Source organism: Mytilus trossulus, chromosome 8, assembly GCF_036588685.1.
Source record: "Mytilus trossulus isolate FHL-02 chromosome 8, PNRI_Mtr1.1.1.hap1, whole genome shotgun sequence".
NCBI lineage: Eukaryota > Metazoa > Mollusca > Bivalvia > Mytilida > Mytilidae > Mytilus > Mytilus trossulus.
The window spans coordinates 73803039-73826837 of NC_086380.1; the positions used below are offsets into that span (position 1 = coordinate 73803039).

The window sequence follows — 23799 nt, forward strand, 5'->3', positions numbered from 1 at the left end:
GGTGGACATGCAACTTTGCCAAACCACTCATTTACAAATGAAAATCAACATGTGTTGATGTGTGACGTCAGCGACGTAAGCTTTGTTAATGTAGCAAATCAAGTCACCGTCCCGCAAACCAGCTTTTCCAGCAACGCTCTTGGGAGATACCTATAATTAAAGATCTAATAATATAACGTATACAAGTATTAAACTATAATAGACTTTTGATATTAATACCATTAATACTCATCGTTGAAATTAAAGGGCGTCTCCGTATGGATGAATACATATAGATCAAATAATTTTTTTATTGATTACTGGGTACTTTTTACATAAGAGAAATATTCAGCTACAATAATTATGGGATATGACTATAACAACTATAATATAGGTCACAATTTATTTAAAAAAAGGAGCGACAAACACCTCGTTATCATTTAATCAGACCAAGGAGGTTATATGTCTCATATAACCTCCTTAATCACTGAGACAAACAAACGAAACTGATAATTATAATCTAAGACTACTGTGATTACAATATATATATATAATATATTATATTATGTTGTGTTTATTTGTGGTCATTCAGGTCACAATTGTTTGTCGGTATTTAGCTAACAAGTGCTGCGCATGACTTTTAAATGGTTCTGGGGACGTATTCCGGTGCTGCATTCGAACGGTTCTGTGACCGTACCGGCTGCCGTATACTGATGAGTTGAGAACAATTATCCTCGGCACAACATGGCGTCATCCTCGAAACCTAAACGCAAACGGCACAGCTCAAATTCAGAAGATGCTCCACTGTGGACAAATAGATTAGATGGCGATTATTATTCCGCATCAAGCGATAAGAAGAAGAAATTAACTGCACTGAGTAGTTACATTCCGCGTGAAACAAGTGATTGGACGATGAGCGAACTAGAAAATCTTCAGATTAATTGGAACTGGATCGACCCATCCACGAAGAGCATTGATGAATTTTTCGACATGTTTTCAAATATAAATGCAGGTTTGCCACCCCTCGATGCAGATTTAATCAAGATGATGGATTATTTGAATGCTAACTTGACATTTGACACAAGTGTCAAAGAACTTGAACAGGAAAATTATGTTAAAGTTAGAGAATATCTTGTTAAAAACTTTCTTCCCAAAGTTGATGCTGATTCAGATGAAGAGTTGATGAAAACTGTGGGTAGTAGTTCCAGGTAAAATTAAAATTACCATCTTTTCATTCACTACTGCAATGTCAGTCAGGTACTTCTCAAGTTCTTGTAGCTTTCATGTCAATCGGGCCCTTAGTCGATCCGCCCCAATATAAAAAAATATTTATAGGGAATAAAAATTAAGATACGATGCAGTCTTGTAACTCCGCCCATCTAAGGCTTTGATCGTGTATATTTCTTCTTTATTATATAAAAATTGCATCAAATTTGATTTGAATCTATTCACTGAAAACTCAATGTTACGTACATTTTTTACTATCTTATTTCCGCAATCATATATCTGAAAAGATTTGAAAATCAATCAGACAAATGGGTCACCTCTGTTTTCACAGAAGTGTGGTTGTCCGGTAAGTCCGTCCATGCGTAGTAAACATGTATGGATGACAGGTTTATCATCATGATCATATATTAACGAACTAGAACTTAAGGAAATGATGTTTTATCATGTTTATAAATGGACCACTAAGAAAGGAACTTTAGATGAACAAAATAAAAAAATTCAAGCCAATATGATAAAGAAATTGTTGAAATAGAAAAATAAACCAAAAATATAAAAAAAAACAGAAAATAAAGAAAAGTAAAAAATATGATTATAGATAAAGATAAGAATGTCAATAGCATGGTTAAAAGTATTTTCTTTAAAAAAATGCCCTCATTCAACATGTTCGGTATTCTGAATTGCAGTTACTTAGACACCATCATCCTTGTCAATGGGTTTAAAGTCTGTGCAGTATCATGAGTATATAGTGGTTTTAATATATAACCCAAAATTTTAATTTCAGAGTCAATATATTTTATTTTCAGTCTTTAAAATCGAAAAAAAAACCACCAAAAAAACAGAAAGCTTGTGTCAAACTTTTCCATACATCATTGTACATATTTATTAAAGATAATGGATCTTTAAGATTTTTTTTATTATTTTGCCTTATATTAAATGGCATTGTCTCCCTTTTTAGATCACCGGAGCCCAAAGGGCCCCATGTGAGCTTATGCCATCACTTGGCGTCCTTCGTCGTCTGTTGTCATAAAATATTTCAAAAATCTTCTTCTCTGAAACTCCGAAGATTTGATCCATGGTCAAACATGGCCACCATGGCTACAAATAGAACATAGGGGTCAAATGCAGTTTTTAGCTTATATCTTAAAAACTAAAGCTTTTAGAGCAAATCTGACATGGAGTTAAATTGTTCAATTTGTCAAGATCTATCGGCCCTGAAATTATCAGACAAATCGAGCAACCCATTGTTGGGTTTCTGCCACCAAATTGGTAGTTTTAACAAAATTTTGCAGTTTTTTGTTATTATCTTGAATATTATTATAGATAGATATAAGAAGAAGTCTTAAAAGCTGTACATGTATTTCATGCTTATCTTCGAAAAGCAGCAGGAAGAGTTGATATTCCTGCTGAGGTCCTGACAAACGTTATTAGAACTTCTAATAAAAGATCCAACTATAAAGACCTTGAATCAGGGCCGTAACTACAATGAGGCAGACGAGGCAATTGCTGGCAAAAAAAAATAATAAGGGAAAAAAAGAAAATGGAGAAAGTTAGGCATGCATGCAGAGGGTAGAACACATCCTTGCATTTTAACATCAAGAATTAAGTAATGCATACTTCGAATAGTAATTTATGTTGACGTGCAGCTTCTGTACTTTTATTTCAACGTAATATCTCTGTATCTGATTACCATCGCCAGTAAACCGGCATTTGGTTCTGTAATTATTTATTTCCCGTTAAAATGAATTATTGATAATGGATATTTCCAACATTATCAGTTCGCAAAGTAAATCAAAATTAAAATAGTTTGAATTCTTCACCTTGCTCAGTTAATATTATTAAAGAAGCATTCACAGATCACACATGAATACCTAAACACCCCACAATTTGTATGTAGTTCTCTTTCAAATAAAATGAAGATTTGAGGCATTTTCAAATGTTTTGCTACAAACCTGGCTGCTATTCGAAAACAAAACATTTATTTTGGATGGATGGAGGATTTGTTTGGTTTAACGGCAAATACATGAAGTAGGCTTTCTTTTAGCTATATATAGAGAGCAAGTTACAAAATGTATGTGATTATTCCATTCAAATGTTAAAAGGACAGGACAAGACCTTGGCAGAATGACAATTTGATTGCTTGATACTTTGAATTTCCATGGAGTATTGTGGGAATACTTTGGGCTTGTGAAATAAAGACGGTCGCACAATTAACCATGGTAAAGGTGACTAGAGAGTATTTAATTTTTATCATTATTGATTGGGTGTAATAAAATTGAGAATGGAAATGTGGAATGTGTCAAAGAGACAACAACCCGACCAAAGAGCAGAAAACAGCCGAAGGCCACCAATGGGTCTTCAGTACAGCGAGAAAATCCTGAATCCAGAGGTGTGCTTCAGCTGGCCTCTAAACAATAATGTGTACTACAGTACACACAGAGAGGATGTAATGTCATACTCCCTACACTGTAAAAACTTGGTGTCACACCAAGAAATTCCAGCAACTCTCTCCAAATCTTGGGAGGAAACTTGGACTAATTCCTCCCTAAAACTCCTTAATTGTTTATTACCTTGGTGTGGTTTCTCCCAACAACATGATTTTTATTGCTATGATTACCTTTGAAGTGTGCCATTAGTAGATGACTACAATAAACATTTCTTGTGTTTCCTGTCATTAAATGACAGTCACAAAAATGATGAAAAGTGTGAGATTTGTTAAATTTAATCAGAGACATATTATAATCTGATTTTATTAAAGAATCCTGTACAACTTTATTTATTATAATTATATTCAGCATTTGTTCTGACAGTGTTGGTTTTTCATACCTAAGAAACATACAAAAACAAACAAAACATCACCTGTAAGTGGAGTATTATTAATAGAAAATAAAGACATATATATTTTAATTGAATTTATTCAATCGTTTTTTCTAAATTTAAATGATAAGAAATAAAGGAAGATTATATAAATATAATATATATATGTAATTTATCTACATTATTTTATTTTATTCATTATTTTTTTTTTGTATCATTACTATTATTTTTTAAACCATGTATATGGACCATAATTTGCTATTGGGCTCCGTTTCCTATAACTATAGAAAAGTGATAAAATGTGAATTACTGTAAGAAAAGTTGCAACTACATCTAAAGATGCCATTATTTTTATCAACATACAAGTGTATGCTACTCTTCCCTAGAAAAAAAAATAAAATATACGAATATCAAAGATTCTACAACCGTATTTTTGTGTCGTTTCTCGCGACCAATAAGAATAGTGAGAAGAAAATGCCCAGAACTATAAGTATTTATGTAGCAGATGTAAGAACAGTGGCGTGATTTTTGTGTCGGATTTCGTAACGCAATTTTTAGATGATGTAATCTGCTTTGTTGTAATAGCATTCTTAAAAACAATATGCAAATATGAACTCTTGCGAGATGTTCAAACAGATAAATCCAAGATGATTTACATTCTTGTTTTGATCTTCGTAATAATTAAGTAAGAAAATTACTTTATCGTTATGCGTTACATTTCACAGGAAACAGAAGTCCAGTTATATATTAAAATTGTTTTTGTCCTAAAGTTCTAATCATTTCCAGTCATACGTGAAACATGTGACTAACATGTGATAACGCCATTACGGCCGGATGTACGAAATACTAGGTCTAAACATTGTTTTTGTTTCCAACGGGATGTTAGCAAACATAATCTGTAGACTTGTTTCGTCTTGTTTAAAAGAGGAAAATACAATTGTCAAAGAGATTGCGCCGGTGGTCTGTTATTTTTCCTATGTGCATAATGTTAAATACGATCCTGTGTGAAAATAAATGCACAATGACTTGACAAAATCGACTTCATATTTGACAGACGTTAGAACACACTTTGTTTCCCGATATTTTACCGTAAATATGAAACAAAAACAATAAATATGATACAAACAACGGAGGTAACAAGATATATTTCGAACCATAATGTTACAATTTTCGGCCAGGGGGCCTCAATCGGCGGCTCCCATTAAACCCCTGCCTCGTCTGTTCCCAAGGCCTAGTTACAGCCCTGTGAATTGTTTATTTAGAGCTAATTTCCTAATGCATGTAGAGCAAGACTTTCAGGTTAGCTTACTTACTTGCTTTGTTTGTATATTGTACAATTTTATTGGGATAACGTCCAATTAAATGTAAATATAATATATACAGGTTTAACTATGCCTATATATATTGTTTGAAGATGTCAAAGCTTGAGTTAAAAGTTTATACAAACAAAGCAAGCAAGCCACCAAAGTTTTACTCTACAAGAATTAGGAAATTAGCTCTTAGTAAATTTTAATAGCTATGATTTTAATTGAATTAAGTGATTACGACCAGCCTTACTTTGGTACACGATCATCAGACAATTGTTGAATAAACAAACCAATTACAAATGTATCTATAGACTAATGATCATTATGGTAATTACATTATTATGTGTTCCAGTGGATTGTGAATATCTATTTATCTCTTCTATGTGTCGGAATTGAATATAAACTTTTCCCAATTGTATTCTGAGTTATCATGGAAAATAACTTCATATTCATATAGAGTGGGGTGCTCATTTTCGCCATATCTTTCCATGTTTTCTTCAGTTTATGTTCAGGTCTTTATGTTTTTGAAGTATACTGATATTTCTATATGAAGATAACTTCAAATGCAAAATATTCTTAGCTTGAAAGCGTGTTTGTTTTGAGTAAAATCATCTGCAGAGTTGGATTAAAGGGTGTTTGAAATTTCCTAACATTTTGTCGATGGGAGACACATATTCGCCGTTTTGACATATCTATTTAAAACCAAATAACTGCAGCTTTTAACTTTATTTATCAAATAAATTTCATTATAGACGAATAGCAGACATTTGAAAGATGTAAAAAACTGAAATTTAGGGCAATCAGTCAAACAATTATTTAGGAATGCTTCTTTGAAATCGTTTTTGTCATTCAGGAAATTGGCTGAAAATCGTTGTCCATTTTTCGGTCCTTTGCCGTAGGTGCCGAAGTTTAGTCACATTTTCTAAAATAATCATATTTGTTATAAAAATATGATTTAACAGCATATTTCTTCCATTTCAACCATCCTTTGAAGTTTTTACACCTCAAAATCATAAAACGGCGAAATTGTGTCCACGGCGAATATGAGCGCCCCACTCTACTAATATCGATGCTGCTTAACAAATTGTACAAATCATACTGATTACTCATTTTTGTATCGATTTAAAGTAATTCATCTGAATGTTTCTCTAAACATGCTAAAGGTAATATTAGGCATCCTTCACTTACCTGCTGTCACTATTCATCGATACTTTTTACAAATTCCATTTATACTGATTCAGATATGTCACAAAATCCGCCGAAGTTAATTATTCATTATTATTTTATTATAGGGCCGGATCAACTAAGGGTGGATAATAATAACTTGTACAAGTAGTACCCCTGACTGAATGTGTCAAGTTTGCAGCATTCTAGACACTTCAGCACCGAGACAAATCGTCACCAGCATGGTGACAGACATTATGTTCTCAACAACTTTGCTTTATATTTTAAAAATCACATTTTTCTAATACTGGATGTTGACTTGACAATGGTAAAACATGGACCAGAGACGGATATGTTAAATCTGTGTACGTTTTCAAAGCACGATTGCTTTTAAGAAGTTCTTCACAGTTATTTCTTCAGGAAAATACTCTAAATGAATGTAAGATAAAGGTATCAGTGATAATTTTAGCATTTTGGAAAATTTGTATGCATAATTAAACCTCACAGCTGTAAAACTGTCAGACAACTTCTTATGGGAGTTATTGCCCTTACACATGGAAATGACAAATGTTACCATTTTTTTTCCATTTTTATACGACTGCAAAAAAATTTTTGTGGTCGTATATTGGTATGAAGTCGGCGTCGTTGTCGTTGTCGTCAGAAGACACATTGGTTTTCGCACTCTAACTTTAATTTAAGTGAATAGATCTCTATGAAATTTTACCATAAGGTTCAATACCACAACAGAAAGGTTAAGATTGATTTTAGGGATAATGGTACCAACAGTTAAGGAATAAGGGGTCAAAAAGGGGACAAAAAAAACCTTCCAGACATAACTTGTGTGTTAGTGTATGGATCTCTCTGACATTGTACCACAAGGTTCCATATCACAAAGGGAATGCTGGGATTGATTATGGGGGTAATTGCCTTAAAATTTTAGGAATTAGGGGCCAAAAAAGGGGCAAAAAACAAGCATTTTTCTAGTTTCATGACAATAACTTGTGTGTAAGTGTATGGAATTTTCTGAAATTGTACTACAAGGGTCCATATTACAAAGGGAAAGCTGGAATTGAGTTTGGGGGTAATTGCCCAAAACGTTTAGGAATTTGGGGCCAAAAAGGGGCCTAAAAACAAGCATTTTTCTACTTTCAAGACAATAACTTGTGTGTAAGTGTATTGATCTTTCTGAAATTATACTACAAGGTTCCATATCACAAAGGGAAAGCTTGGTTTGAGGTTGGGGTAATTGCCCTGAACGTTTAGGAATTTGGGGCCAAAAAGGGGCCTAAAAACAAGCATTTTTCTACTTTCAAGACAATAACTTGTGTTCAAGTGTATATATGGATCTCTCTGAAATTGTACTGCAATGTACCATACTATAAAGGGAAGGCTGGGATTGAGTTTGGGGGTAATGAATCATAAGGGCCACAGGTTCAAAAAATTTGGGGGAGGGATTTTTTTTTCCTTTTTTTTCCTTTTTTTTCTTTAAAATTTTCCATTTTAAATTGGTTATTTCTGATTTATATATAAAAGCAAATAATAATGATATGGTTTGAATAGGTAAATTAAAAATATCTTTAAGTTCTTAGACCACATTCATTCTGTGTCAGAAACCTATGCTGTGTCAAATATTTAACCACAATCCAAATTCAGTGCTGTATCAAGCTTGAATGTTGTGTCCATACTTGCCCCAACTGTTCAGGTTTCGACCTCTGTGGTCGTATCAAGCTGCACCCAGCGGAGCATTTTATTTACATTTATAAGTTTTCATTATTTACAGGCCCTCATTAAAATTCAAATATCTGTAATTGGGAGATATCTGTATTGTATTTTAAGCTTGGCCTTCGTGAAACGTAGATTTGACTGTCACAAATTGAGTTTACCTATATACTGAGCTAGCAACGAAATACAATACAGATATCTCCATTCTAATGCAACATATTAAAATAAATTCCATTTGATAAATATTTTGGCTTACTTCCCAAAGTTGGTTTCCGTCCTCTAACTTTAGTTTGCCTCAACCAAATGTTATAAAACTTCTACAAAAGGCTTATTACCACAAAACACAGATCAAGTTTAAATTTCAGTGGCGTCACTTAAACCGTTCTAGAGTTATGCCCCTTTACAAATGGAAAAATTGCTGAATTTTTCATTCCCGTTCTCTAGTTTAGGAGGGGCCTCAGTGGCCGAGTGGTCTAAGTAGTTACTACTGTAATCACTAGCCAGTCAACACTGAGGTTGTGAGTTCGAATCCCGCTTGTGCGGGTGCACTAGACTCCAATCTAAATTGACTAGGATTGTCAGTTTTCCTATCACAGGTCGGTGGTTTTCTCCTGGCACTCCGTCTCCCTCCACCAATAAAAATTGGCCCAAAAGCGGTGCTTAAAAGTGGCGTTAAAACACCAAAAATCAAATCAAATCTAGTTCAGGTTGCCTCAACCAAATGTTATGAAACTTATTCACAATGCTTATTACCATAAAACACAGATCAAGTTTGAGTTTTGGTAGTGTCACTTTTACTGTTCTAGAGTTATGCCCCTTTACAAATGGAAAAAATACTAGTTTTCCTTTCCATTCCCTAACTAAAGTTAGCCTCAACCAAATGTTATGAAACTTATACACAATGCTTAATACCACAAAATACAGACATGACAGATCAAGTTTGAATTTTGGTGGTGTCACTTTTACTGTTCTAGAGTTATGCCCCTTTACAAATGGAATAATTGCTGAATTTTTTGTTTCTGTTCTCTACCTTCAGTTTGCCTCAACGAAATGTTATAAAACTTATACACAATACATATAACCACAAAACTCAGATCAAGTACAAATTTGAGTAGCGTCACTTTTACTGTTCTTCAGTTATGTCCCTTTCAAGGTTACCGCTGGCGTTCTCCATTTTCGCATTTTGCAAAAAAATAAAAATTGTGGCCATTAAAATTCATCATTTGCGAAAGAATTTGGCGAAAGAAATATACATAATGATTTGATTTCATCCATCTTATTTATTTTTCGTTTTGGCGACGCACGTGTTTCAAGCATATTTTTACGTCTCAACTTTTTCATTTACGATGGTCCAGAAAAGAAAACTGTTGTTATGAAGAAATATATTCAACAGGTTGGGAACAACTCCTCAAATAAGTAACCCTTCAATGTAATAACTATCCCTTAAATCAGGGATCAATTTCAAGTGATAAAAAAAAAATGTTTTGTTGTAAAAACCACTTCTTAGTACAAAAGGGCACATATTCATATCATTTGAAGAAACTTTTCCCAAAGAACTATACAACTATCTGGTATTATATGGTCAAAACATGTCCAAGAATTTTGTAATATTCCTGGACTTATACATGTATCTTCTTTATTTTTAAAAATAAGTGGACCCCTCTTTAAGAAAAGTTGTTCCAAATATAATGAATTTTTCCCCTTTTAAGTTAAAAAAAAGCTAAATTTTTCTTTTTACTTTTCTACAACAGCAAAATGATCCCTTGTCTGAGGGACAGTCCCTTATTTAAGGGATATCCCACATTTGGAGGGTTGTTCCAAAACCTGTTGAAAAGTAAGAAAAGTCTCTGCCTTTAGTCTTTATCCTTCAACTGGAAGGGAAATGTATATCCGATAAACTTTTGAAGATGAATCTTGTGTCCCAGAAGTCAAAATTATGATGTCTATATTGCTATTTTTATAGTATCTTTTAAAAAGTAAATGGGGGGGAGGGGGGGGGGGGAGTTAGAAAGAAGGAACATTTTAAACGAAAAATATATTTATGTAAGTTGGTGAAAAAAATAATTGACTCGGGGAAAACCCTGCCCTTTATAACTTTATATGATATGCTAGCGGGGGCATCATCTGTGTCCCATAGACATATTCCCCATTTATTTGATTTTGCATATATATATATGTACAGGTACGACTCAAATAGACACCAAGTCTGACTTAATAATAGATTATAGAACAAGTTTCCAAATCGACAGCAGATTCTATGCACCTCTAAGCAGTGTCCAGTTCTTATATAAATAATTAGGATTTTTTTTTCAGAGTTTTGATACATCATATTGAAGCTGGAAGACATGACCTTCAAAATGACCTAAAAGAAATACTTTATGATTTGTTGTTGACTTCTAGAACAGTGGAAGAAATGAGGTTCACAACAATGCTGGAGAAGTTTTGCAGAATGTGTAACCTAAAGGGAAGGTAAATTCTTTAAAAAATATGGTGAAAATAAATTTTGACCATTACTATCATGACTATTGACAAGACTGTTTCTTTAACCACTTTGTGCTTAACCTTAACATACTGCAGAATGAGGACTGACTTTTCAGGGTTTTTTTTCACATTGCTGGACTATTGTGTTACAATACATGTACATACATGTAAAACCAGTAAGATCTTGTTTTTTTTAAATTGAGAATAGCAGTAAGATTCCTTACCAACATCTTGCTACAACAAGAATTGAAACAACATGAGCAAGCTTAATTAGTGGAATGAAAATGTTATTTCTTTATAATTTTGAAATTCAGACAGACATGATACAATGTATATGTAACACTTCCAAAAGTGTCAATCTCCCCAACAATGCCCAAACGTGTCCTCAAAATCCTAAATGATCCAAAGGTGTTCAATTATTATTATTTGCAAAGCGTGTCCACTTTAAAACACCAGAACATCTCAAAACTTTTAGCAATAATATGTCCTCAATAAAGGCAATAACTTTTATGGCAATTTAATTTTTGAAAACATGATTAAAGACGTCTGGTTTTGGTTGCAGGATTCTAAAACAGATCAAACAACATCTGCAGGAAATAAAGGTATTATGTTTGGTAAAGACGAATGCCCAAGACATGGAACATTATCCTGTCTATCCACAGTGAAAGATGATATCAATGACTTCTGCTTTCAAATAGACACCAGATAAGAATTAAAGAATGGCACAATAAAAATGCGTTTTGCTTGCAGTGGTTTTATTGTCGAGCCTGCGACTTTAGTTGCAGAAAGCTCGACTTAGGGATAGTGTTCCGGCGGCGGCTACGGCGGCGGCTACGGCGGCGGCGGTGTTAGCTCACTTCTTAAAAGCTATATATTTTAGAAGGTGGAAGACCTAGATGCTTCATACTTTGTATATAGATGCCTCATGTTACGAAGTTTCTGTCAGTCACATGTCCAATGTCCTTGACCTCATTTTTATGGTTCAGTGACTACTTGAAAAAAAAGTTAAAATTTTTTGTATTGTTGAATTCTCTCTTATTCTAAGTAATAGGATAACTATATTTGGAATGTGTGTACCTTGCAAGGTCCTCATGCCAGTCATACAGTTTTCACTTTTAGCCCAAATTGTACCTTGTCCTATAAACATTTAGGAAGATCAAAATCAGTGACAAGAAAAGCATCAACAAAAAACCTCACAAAAATATTTAGCCCTTGACATATTTAAAATCCATGAAATATTGTAACCACCTTAAATAACTGATTAAAACAAGATCGCAATCGATTGACTCGACCTAAATCATCAAATCCTGGTACCCTGTATATGAAAATGATGAAAGGTTAATTTTGAAAATGGTTCTTTTTGTAGTATAGGATTGGTCGAGGAAACCATGATCAAGGATGTACGTGTTGTGGCAGTTCCAGACTTAACTTTCAGAATTTCATCAAATGAAATGCCTGATGTAATACAGATAATGACAGTTGCAGAGGTACTTCTTCATATATAAATAAAGTAAAAAAAATTCAGGCTTGTGTGTCAACAATTAATTTTCATTTCCAATTGTAAAACATATAACTCAAAAACTGTGAAAGTACTTATATTTTCGTGGTACATGTGGTATGAGCAAAAGCTACAATACATGTTCATGGATTTTAGTTTTTTGAAAAAAATCAGTGGAGAAATTTTAAGCCATCTGATATAAACCTTCGATATAAATTCTTTAAATATTTGGCAAAAATAGTACACAGGAGAGCACTTACAAGACTAGACTTAAGAAATCTGCATACAGAACTATGTATCAGATATCAGAATGCAATTTTTAGCTCAACTGGCCCAAAGGGCCAAGTGAGCTTTTCTCATCACTTGGCGTCCATCATCATCGTCGTCCCTTAACTTTTACAAAAATCATGTCCTCTGAAACTACTGGTCCAAATTAAAGCAAACTTTGCCTAAATCATCCTTAGGGTATCTAGTTATAAAAAAACTATTCGATGACCCCGCCCATTAACCAAGATGGCCACCATGGCTAAAAATAGAACATGGGTGTAAAATGCAGTTTTTGGCTTATATCTCTGAAACTAAAGCATTTAGAGCAAATCTGACAGGGGTGAATATGTTCATCAGGCCAAGATCTATCTGCCCTGAAATTTTCAGATGCATCAGACAATCCGTTGTTGGGTTGCTGCCTCTGAATTTGTAATTTTAAGGAAATTTTGCAGTTTTTTGTTATTATCTTGAATATTATAATAGATCAGTCAGGGGCATTACTTAAACAAGTAACAATTAAAATTACCTATACAAGTAATGTTGAAAACGAGGCTAATTTAAATATAACTTATACAAGTTATTTTTCTAAATATTATTTTTATAGGTGTTTAAGAATACAGATTTTACTAGCTTTAAATAATTTTCACAGTTATCTGGTTATTTTTCCCTTGATATATAAAAACTAATTCTTCAGAAACACTAATTAACTTTCCCACACACTTATCTTACATACCAACGCTTCTGGGTCAAAGATTGGTCTCTTGGGACTATTAAATTATCATTTTCCTCTAAAATCTTGAAGGTAGACTGATATAAATAGATTGATACTTGTGAATTAATTAAGACCTGAAGTTATTTATAATTTGTAACCTAATTCAATTATGTGCCTTTAATAGGTAAGTGTAATTTCTATTTTTTTTCAAAAATGTTAAAAATAACTTATTCAAGTAATATTTTTGACATTATTTTCAAAGTAACCCTTTATCTCTATACTCCTCTCAAATCTGATAAATTCTTTATTTTATCATATAAAATGGTGTTTAAAATCATGAAAACTACATTTAGTCTATGAAGACCGATTGGTTTTCGCACTCTTAACTTTAGTTTAAGTGAATGGATCTCTATGAAATTTTACCATAAGGTTCGATACCACAAAAGGAAAGTTGGGATTGATTTTGGGGATTATGGTACAAACAGTTAAGGAATTAGGGGCCAAAAATAAGCATTTTTGTAACTTCCTGACATAACTTGTGTGTTAGTGTATGGATCTCTCTGACATTGTACCACAAGGTTCCATATCACAAAGGGAATGTTTGGATTGATTTTGGGGGTAATTGCCTTAAAATTTTAGGAATTAGGGGCTAAAAAAGGGGCAAAAAACAAGCATTTTTCTAGTTTCATGACAATAACTTGTGTGTAAGTGTATGGAATTTTCTGAAATTGTACTACAAGGGTCCATATTACAAAGGGAAAGCTGGAATTGAGTTTTGGGGGTAATTGCCCAAAACATTTAGGAAAAAGGGGCCAAAAATAAGCATTTTTCTAGTTTCCAGACAATAACTTGTGCAAGTGTATGTATCTCTCTGAAATTGTACTGCAAGGTTCCATATCACAAAGGGAATGTTTGGATTGATTTTGGGGTAATTGCCTCAAAATTGTAGGAATTAGGGGCAAAAAAAGGGGCAAAAAACAAGCATTTTTCTAGAGTCATGACAATAACTTGTGTGTAAGTGTATGGATCTTTATGAAATTGTACTACAAGGTTCCATATCACAAAGGGAAAGCTGGGTTTGAGTTTGGGGGTAATTACTTTAAATGTTTAGGAATATGGGGCCAAAAAGAGGCCAAAAAACAGGCATTTTTATACGACCGCAAAATTTGAAAAAATTTTCGTCGTATATTGCTATCACGTTGGCGTCGGCGTCTGCGTCGTCGTCGTCGTCGTCGTCTGAATACTTTTAGTTTTTGCACTCGAACTTTAGTAAAAGTGAATAGAAATCTATGAAATTTTAACACAAGGTTTATGACCACAAAAGAAAGGTTGGTATTGATTTTGGGAGTTTTGGTCCCAATATTTTAGGAATTAGGGGCCAAAAAAGGCCCAAATAAGCATTTTCTTGGTTTTCGCACTATAACTATAGTTTAAGTTAATATAAATCTATGAAATTTTGACACAAGGTTTATGACGACAAAAGAAATCTTGGGATTGATTTTGGGAGTGTTGGTTTCAACATTTTAGGAATTAGGGTCCAAAAAAGGGCCCAAATAAGCATTGTTCTTGGTTTTCGCACAATAACTTTAGTTTAAGTAAATAGAAATCAATGAAATTTAAACACAATGTTTTTTTCCACAAAAGGAAGGTTGGTATAGATTGTGGGAGTTTAGGTCCCAACAGTTTAGGAATAAGGGGCCAAAAAGGGACCCAAAAAAGCATTTTTCTTGGTTTTTGCACCATAACGTTAGTATAAGTAAATAGAAATCTATGAAATTTAAACACAATGTTTTTTTCCTCAAAAGGAAGGTTGGTATTGATTTTGGGAGTTTAGGTCCCAACAGTTTAGGAATTAGGGGCCAAAAAGGGACCCAAAAAGGTATTTTTCTTGGTTTTTGCACCATAACGTTAGTATAAGTAAATAGAAATCTATGAAATTTAAACACAAGGTCTATGACCATAAAAGGAAGGTTGGTATTGATTTTCGGAGTTTTGGTCCCAACAGTTTAGGAATAAGGGGCCCAAAGGGTCCAAAATTAAACTTTGTTTGATTTTATCAAAATTGAATAATTGGGGTTCTTTGATATGCTGAATCTAACTGTGTATGTAGATTCTTAACTTTTGGTCTCGTTTTCAAATTGGTCTACATTAAGGTCCAAAGGGTCAAAAATTAAACTTAGTTTGATTTTGACAAAAAATGAATCGGTTGGGTTCTTTGATATGCTGAATCTAAAAATGTACTTAGATTCTTGATTATTGGCCCAGTTTTCAAGTTGGTCCAAATCGGGGTCCAAAATTAAACTTTGTTTGATTTCATCACAAATTGAATAAATGGGGTTCTTTGATATGCCAAATCTAACTGTGTATGTAGATTCTTCATTTTTGGTCTTGTTTTCAAATTGGTCTACATTGGTCCAAATCAGGATCTAAAATTTTTATATTAAGTATTGTGCAATAGCAAGTCTTTTCAATTGCACAGTATTGCGCAATGGCAAGAAATATCTAATTACACAATATTGGGAAATAGCAATTTTTTTTTTAATTAGAGTTATCTTTCTTTGTCCAGAATAGTAAGCAAGAAATATCTAATTGCACAATGTTGTGCAATAGCAAGAATTTTTTTTAATTGGAGTTATCTTTCTTTGTCCAGAATCAACTTAAATCTTTGTTATATACAATATACAATGTATATTCACTTTTTACTACCAACTAATAAATTAAAATAATCTTTACCATTCAGTGATAACAAGCAGTTTTGTTTACATCTTAATATTTTATGATGTATTTAAATGAGTAGTTATTGTTGCAAACTCCATTAGAAATTTTAATTGAGATTAGTTTTGGAATAAGGGAAAGGGGGATGTGATTAAAAAAATTAGGTTCCATTTTCTCATTTGAAATTTCATAAATAAAAAGAAAATTTCTTCAAACATTTTTTGAGAGGATTAATATTCAACAGCATAGTGAATTGCTGTAAGAGAAAACAAAAATTTTAAGTTCATTAGAACACATTCATTCTGTGTCAGAAACCTATGCTGTGTCAACTATTTAATCACAATCCAAATTTAGAGCTGAATCCAGCTTGAATGTTGTGTCCATACTTGCCCCAACCGTTCAGGGTTCAACCTCTGCGGTCGTATAAAGCTACGCCCTGTGGAGCATCTGGTTCTAGTTTCCAGACAATAACTTGTGTTCAGGTGTATAGATCTCTATGAAATTGTACTGCAAGGTACCATACCACAAAGGGAAGGCTGGTATTGAGTTTGGGGGTGATGAATCATAAGGGGGTTCACAAAATTAGGGGGGGGGGGATTTTTTTTCCCTTTTTTCTTCTTTAAAATTTTCCATTTTAAATTGGTTATTTATGATTTATATATAAAAGCAAATGATAATGATATGGTTTGAATAGGTAAATTAAAAATTTTTTTAGTTCTTAGAGCACATTCATTCTGTGTCAGAAACCTATGCTATGTCAAATATTTAATCACAATCCAAATTCAGTGCTGTATCAAGCTTGAATGTTGTGTCCATACTTGCCCCAACTGTTCAGGGTTCGACCTCTGCGGTCGTATCAAGCTGCACCCAGCGGAGCATTTTATTGTAGTCTTTTACAAAAATCTCCTCTGAAATTACTGTGCCAAATTAAACCAAACTTGGCCTAAATTATGCTTAGGGTATCTTCTTTAAAAAATGTATCCGATGACCACACCCATTGACCAAGATGGCTGCCATGGCTAGAAATAGAACCTTGTGGTCAAATGCAGATTTTGGCTTATATATCTGAAACTAAAGCATTTAGAGCAAATCTGAGAAGGAGTAAAATTGTTTATCAGGTACAAATCTTTCTGCCCTGAAATTTTCAAATGCATCAGACAACCTGTTGTTGGGTTGCTGCCCCTGAATTGTTAATTTTAAGGAAATTTTGCAGTTTTTTTATGCCCGTTTACGGGTCGTATTATGGTATACCGTTGACCGTCTGTCCGTCCGTCCTTCGTCAACATGTCGGACATTAACTCAAAAAAGCTTTAACCAATATGCATGAAACTTTGGTGAATTGTTTATATCTATTGACGTGAGCTCCCTTTCATTTTTTATAAATTTCAGAATTACCGTTTCCAAGTTTTGGGGTTTTATTCATATAACCAATTCCAAGTTCTTTGGCTACATTTATTCAGAAACCTATAATATGTCAAATATTTAATTACAATCCAAATTCAGACCTGTATCAAGCTTGAATATTGTGTCCATTTTTGCCCCAACTGTTCAGGGTTGGACCTCTGGGGGCGTATCCAGCTGCGCTCAGCGAAGCAGTTTATTGGTTATAACCTTGAATATTATAATAGAAAGAGATAAACTGTAAACAGCAAAGTAAGCTCTACAAATAAGTCACCATGATCAAAATTGTCAATTGACCACTTCAGGAGTTAATCTTCTACAAAAAATTTCTGCTCTGAAACTACTGGGCCAAGCTCATTATAGATAGAGATAACTGTAAGCAAGAATGTTCAGTAAAGTAAGTTCTACAAACAAGTCACTGACACAAAAACAGAGAGTTTTGTCATGAATTCTATTCTTGTCTTAAATAATGTAGAGTGTCCTTTGTTTAATATGCACTGCAACACATTGACCAAGGTGAGCAACACCGGCTCTTAAGAGCCTCTAGTTATTATTGCGATATTAAACCAGTCAAATTATTTTTATAAAGAAACCTTGCAATAATTTCTGAATGTACAGTAGTTATTAATTATGAATTAGTGGGTCCTATATGGTTTTCCTTGTTCTTAGGTTAAAGTTTCAACCAATGATTCATTAGTTGATCAAAAGATTCATGTTACTAGACAAAAACCAGAGGCTATTGATAAGGAGACACTTCAAACTATGGATCCATCAAAGATAAGAGGATTTAGCCAACATGTTGGACAGCTGATCATTGGACTAGGCAATTCTTGCTTCAAAAAAGAATGTCTTGGCCTTTTGCTCCATGAGACAAAGGTAATGTTAATATATAGCTAATTGATTAAAATGTTTCGATCAACTCTTAAATGATTAACACTTTCAGTCCAGTAAAATTAATGATCCCTTTTGATAGATAAATGATATTTTCTATAAAATTGCATTACTATCAGTACAAATCAGTTTAGTTATTTGGATGCCCTGTCCCGATGTCATGGTCTAGCGACTTTGTATTAATTGTCAATGCTGCTGTCCCTCAAATTGTCTTTTTCAGAATTTTCTGCTGACAGCAAGACATTTCTCTGTGTCAGCAGTTAATTATACCCCACACAACAAATAAGGACTTACTATGTAGATGTGCATATCGACAGGAAATTACGATTTTTTTTTGTAGGAGTTATGCCCCTTTAACTTAGAATTTTGGCCAAAATATACTACTGCAACAGTTTGTCATCCCAACTTCTCTGAAACCACACAACAGAATTTCATGAAACTTTGTAGATAATAAGGACTTACTATGTACATGTGCATATCGACAGGAAATTACGAATTTTTTTTTGTAGGAGTTATGCCCCTTTTACTTAGAATTTTGGCCAAAATATACTACTGCAACAGTTTGTCATCCCAACTTCTCTGAAACCACACAACAGAATTTCATGAAACTTTGTAGATAATAAGGACTTACTATGTAGATGTGCATATCGACAGGAAATTACGATTTTTTTTTTTGTAGAAGTTATGCCCCTTTAACTTAAAATTTTGGCCAAAATATACTACTGCAACAGTTTGTCATCCCAACTTCTCTGAAACCACACATCAGAATTTCATGAAACTTTGTAGATAATAAGGACTTACTATGTAGATGTGCATATCGACAGGAAATTACGATTTTTTTTTTGTAGGAGTTATGCCCCTGTAACTTAGAACTTTGGCCAAAATATACTACTGCAACAGTTTGTCATCCAAACTTCTCTGAAACCACACAACAGAATTTCATGAAACTTTGTAGATAATAAGGACTTACTATGTAGATGTGCATATCGGCAGGAAATTACGATTCAATTTTTATTGTAGGAGTAATGCCCCTTTAACTTAGAATTTTGGCCAAAATATACTACTGCAACAGTTTGTCATCGCAACTCCTCTGAAACCACACAACAGAATTTCATGAAACTTTGTAGATAATAAGGACATACTATGTAGATGTGCATATCGACAAGAAATTACGATTCAATTTTTTTCTAGAAGTTATGCCCCTTTTACCTAGAATTTTGGCCAAAATATACTACTGCAACAGTTTGTCATTGCAACTTCTCTGAAACCACACAACAAAATTTCATGACACTTTGTAGATAATAAGGACATACTATGTAGATGAACTTATTGCAGGAAATTACGATTCAATTTTTTTTCTAGGAGTTATGCCCCTTAGAACTTAGAATTTTGGCCCAATTATACTACTGCAACAGTTGAAACTTTGTAGTTTATGAGGACATAATATGTTAATTGTGCATATCCACAAGAAAATTTTTATCAGTTGACTTTTGTAGAGTTATGAGTCTTTGAACTTAGGAATCTGGTGAGATTTTGTTTGTCAAGTGACAATGTGGGGGTGTGGGGTATGTGAGGTTCTTTAATTTTTTTATTAAAATTATTTTTAGGGTTTCCCCTTAGCAAATCATGGACTTTGCAAGGGGAAGGGTTTATCATTTTGTGGAGCAAGATCACTGGGTACTTCTACTTTTTTTCCAGTGTGCTATATTCACAAATATCAGTTTAAAGTGTCTTTTATACCATCTCTTGGGCAGGTAACAAGTAACTTTCTAGTGGTATACTAATTAAGTATAACTGATTTTTCTTTTCAGATACTGATAACATGCCTGTCTACATCACCCAGGTATTGTACTCATATCAAAGATAAATTAGGTCCAGAAGACAAAGCTACTCTGCATTTTATTGGACCTTATGATATATTAAAGGCAAGGGAGAGGAGCCAGCTGATAAAAGCTTTTCTACGTTTAGGAAACCGACAAAGATTAGGAATACCAAAAGTATAATCTGCCTTTTGTGTTACTAGAATCTGCTCACCCTATCAAAGCTAAAGTGAATACCAAAGTTGATTCATAGTAATGAATATAGAGGTGTAATACCACCAAATCATGGTACGTCACATCTGGTTGCATACGAAAGTAGGTCTTAAAAAATATTCCCTTGAATTTGACCGTTGTAGGTAATTAATCCTACATTTTATTGCAGTAAAACTATTTCTGTGTCATAAACATATGTCTTGGGTATTTCAAAACACCATTATTTTTATTTGTGATTTCTATAGAAAATTTTGTAATCTTGAGGTTACATGGTTACTAAACCTTGTACACAGATAGAATAAGAGGAGAAATTTGATTGGTTAACTTCCAATGATTTTTATTTTCTTATATGCAATGAAATGTTATGTGAAACTTTTTCTATAGAACTGGACAGGATAAAACTTTACTCATGCCAAGTATTTCTTTATTTGAAACAAAGATAAATTCTGCACAATTTTTTGAAAAGTGCAAATTTAACAAAGACTAATAGGGGAAAATCAATGATGGTATTACACCTAGAGGTGGAATCTCTTAAAATACATTTATTTTTTAGTACAAAATCTTAGTGAAATTGTTGCCACAACATTTTGTAATTCAAGAACAAAGCAACAAAAAGTTTATTTATACAGCATCAGAGTTATTTTCAGAGCTAGATATAAAGATATGTATATATATTAACATTATTGTGACATAGGAAATGTACTAGAAAATGCAAGAATGGTGAAATTCATCTATTATCCATTACTTATCATCCCCTGTTTGACACATTGCAAGGGACATAGAAATACCCTGCATCCATCCAGTCTTGTAAGTGCTCTCCTGTGTACTATTCTTGCAAGATATTTATAGAATTTATATTGAAGGTCAGCAATGTCTAGAACAAGTTTGAAAAATCAGTGCAGATCAATTTTTATGCCCCCGCCATAGCGGAGGGGGTATTGCGATTAACCCTTGTCCGTCTGTACGTCCGTCCCAAAATTGGTTTCCCTTCTCTAACTTTAGTTTGCCTCCACCAAATGTTATGAAATTTATACACAATGCTTATTACCACAAAAACACAGATCAAGTTTGAATTTTGGTGGCGTCACTTTTACTGTTCTAAAGTTATGCCCTTCTACAAATGGAAAAATTGTTGACTTTTTGGTATCCCTTCTCTTACTTTAGTTTGCCTCAACCAAATGTTATGAATCTTATGTTGTGTTTTGTGTACTATTGTTTGTCTGTTTGTCTTTATCTTTTGTAGCCATGGCGTTGTCAGTTTATTTTTGATCTAGGAGTTTGAATGTCCCTCTGGTATCTTTCGCCCCTCTTATATGCACAATGCCAATTACCACAAAACACAGATCATGTTTCAATTTCAAGTAAAAAATGTTTTAATTTTTTCAATTATATTATCTTACTGGGTTTTACTGTGAGTTTTAAGTTTGCTTGTGAGCAGGACAATGAAATAAATCTATACTACCAAGAAATTGTATCTTAAACTTAATAAAATCAACATGGACTAATCTAGTATCTAGAAGACCAATGTAGATTCGATATCGATACACGACTTTTCGTATGCATGTTGTTTTGTCCACATGGCCTGAATCCTCTTTCTTGAAAATTGATGACTGAAGTTGGCTGTAACCAATTCTCATATAATCTGAAGAATGATTGTAGGTTTAAATTAATAGGCAGCAACTTTTAAAAATCAATGTAAGTGTGTTAGCCATATTAGGTGAGGTCTTATTTTAGCATAAATCAATACTTCAGTCTGTGTTAATACAAAGATGTATTTATATTTTTACATGTGGTATTCCTATCGAATGAATTTTTGAGTTACTTGCATTTGAGATATATTTATTTAAGACTATTGGATCACACATTTTTATGCTTCCTTTGCAGTTCATCTTATACATTGTTATATTAAGTCTTTTGTTTGATTGAACACATGACAAATCTTTATTTAATTTATTATAACTTTTCATGTGGTTTTATTATTTGAGTTTGATTGTCAAGTTATAGAAATTGTGTTTCTCATAAGAAGTCATATGTATATGTGTAATCTGGAGCGTTTTGACAACATAAATGTATTTAGCAGACTTTTAAAACCTGTTTTCTTTCATCCTGATGTCCTTATTCTCAATTTAAACGCACAATTAATGTGTTTATGTGAAAAAAAATCAAATAAGCAACTCGCTCTCACCCTCTTACACAACCTAACAAAGAAATAGAGTTTAGAGCATTTCTGACATAGGATAAAATTGTTTTTCAGGTCAAGATTATCTACAAACGTAACAACACATTGTTTGGTTGCTGCCCCTATAATGTAATTTTAAGGAACACCGATTTTTGCATTTTTTTATGTTGTTTATTGACGACAAACCATTTTCTATATTTGAAAATGCCTGTACCAAGTCAGGAATATGACAGTTCTTGTCCATTCGTTTTTGATGCGTTTTGTCATTTGATTTTACCATCTGATTATGGACTTTCTGATTAGATTTTCCTCTTGAGTTCAGTATTTTTGTGATGTTGCTTTTTGGTATGATATATACTTTTTATACTGACAATGTAGACAAAGGTGTATTCCCCTTTACTATTTTTGAATTATTGGCTTCTAAACACTAATTCACTGATATTTTCCAATATCTACCAGGCCTCTTGTTTCAACTTCATCAACCTTGCAGTGCAAATGGAGTGGGAAACAAAAATCAAACATTCACTGATAGGTAAATACAAGTAGAAAAAATGTTTCTTAAAGAATAAATTTAATACAACAAATCATCTGTAAAGTGATCCACATGCTCTGTGTTGATTTTTTTTTTTTTTATCAAAGTCAAGATTTGGTAAAATTTAGTAACAAACTCATAAGTAAATAAGCCTGCAATTAACAACCACTGAATGATATATTTATTTTTGAAAACACATTATAGAATCATAATCAATTTTAAAATGTAACATACTGGACTTAGATAAGTATATATTAAGTTCAATAATTTTAATAACATTTGAATGACATGAGATATTTTCCTGAATTTAGGTAGATTTTTGTTGTCGGAATATTTGAGATAGCATAAGCTGGCAAGAACTTTTTTGGTGTAGCTGTGATGAAAAATTGTAATTTTCATTTATGTGTTTATTATGTAGATGCATTTCCATTTCATGGACTTATACACTTCAGTCAACATGATAACTTATGCAAATCTATTCTGTTTATACATTGTACAAAAACATTTTACATTTAATTGATGCCAGTTTATTATTATATCATTATTTTTCTTTGAATAAGCTTATACATATAAACTATATTTATTGAAGTTGAATGAACTTATTTATATACACAATGAATTTATGGATTAAGATAAATTTGTAATTTTTGAATAAGCACTTATTTATTATTAATGCAGGCAACGGGTGAAATTACTTTTTATTTTGGAAATATTTTAATAGCAGATATATATATTTATAAACCGATTGAATTATTACTTCTTTTTTTTGCAGAAAATGTAATCAGTTTTTCGTGTTGATATGTAAACATTATAATTATAATTTTTATTCTTTATTATAATATTCCCATTCATGTATATGTTAAAGAAATAAACAATG

The 23799-nt window shown here is 32.9% G+C and overlaps 1 protein-coding gene across 3 annotated transcripts; it reads left to right on the forward strand.

The window, feature by feature from the left end:
• Positions 1-626: 626 nt before the first annotated feature.
• LOC134681396 (uncharacterized) lies at positions 627-20941 on the forward strand. 3 transcript variants are annotated; one of them, XM_063541004.1, is made up of 6 exons: positions 627-1187; positions 10527-10682; positions 12061-12181; positions 17957-17988; positions 18043-18163; positions 19990-20941. In XM_063541004.1, exons 1-6 carry the CDS (start codon positions 724-726, stop codon positions 20179-20181), a joined length of 1086 nt encoding a protein of 361 aa, XP_063397074.1. In that variant the 5' UTR covers positions 627-723; the 3' UTR covers positions 20182-20941. The 3 variants fall into 3 exon arrangements, 2 of the variants coding, with proteins under 2 accessions (XP_063397074.1, XP_063397073.1); XR_010100624.1 differs by having other exon boundaries at positions 646-1187; positions 17957-18163; positions 19990-20265; positions 20733-20941; XM_063541003.1 differs by having other exon boundaries at positions 644-1187; positions 17957-18163.
• The last annotated feature ends 2858 nt before the right edge of the window (positions 20942-23799 follow it).

Bases quoted from the DNA above. Each gene is read 5' to 3' on its own strand.
- LOC134681396 (XM_063541003.1), top strand. From the start codon at position 724: ATGGCGTCATCCTCGAAACCTAAACGCAAACGGCACAGCTCAAATTCA. The intron at 10,683-12,060 runs GTAAATTCTTTA...TTCTTTTTGTAG, and splicing joins ATGTGTAACCTAAAGGGAAG to TATAGGATTGGTCGAGGAAA. The intron at 12,182-17,956 runs GTACTTCTTCAT...CCTTGTTCTTAG, and splicing joins AGATAATGACAGTTGCAGAG to GTTAAAGTTTCAACCAATGA.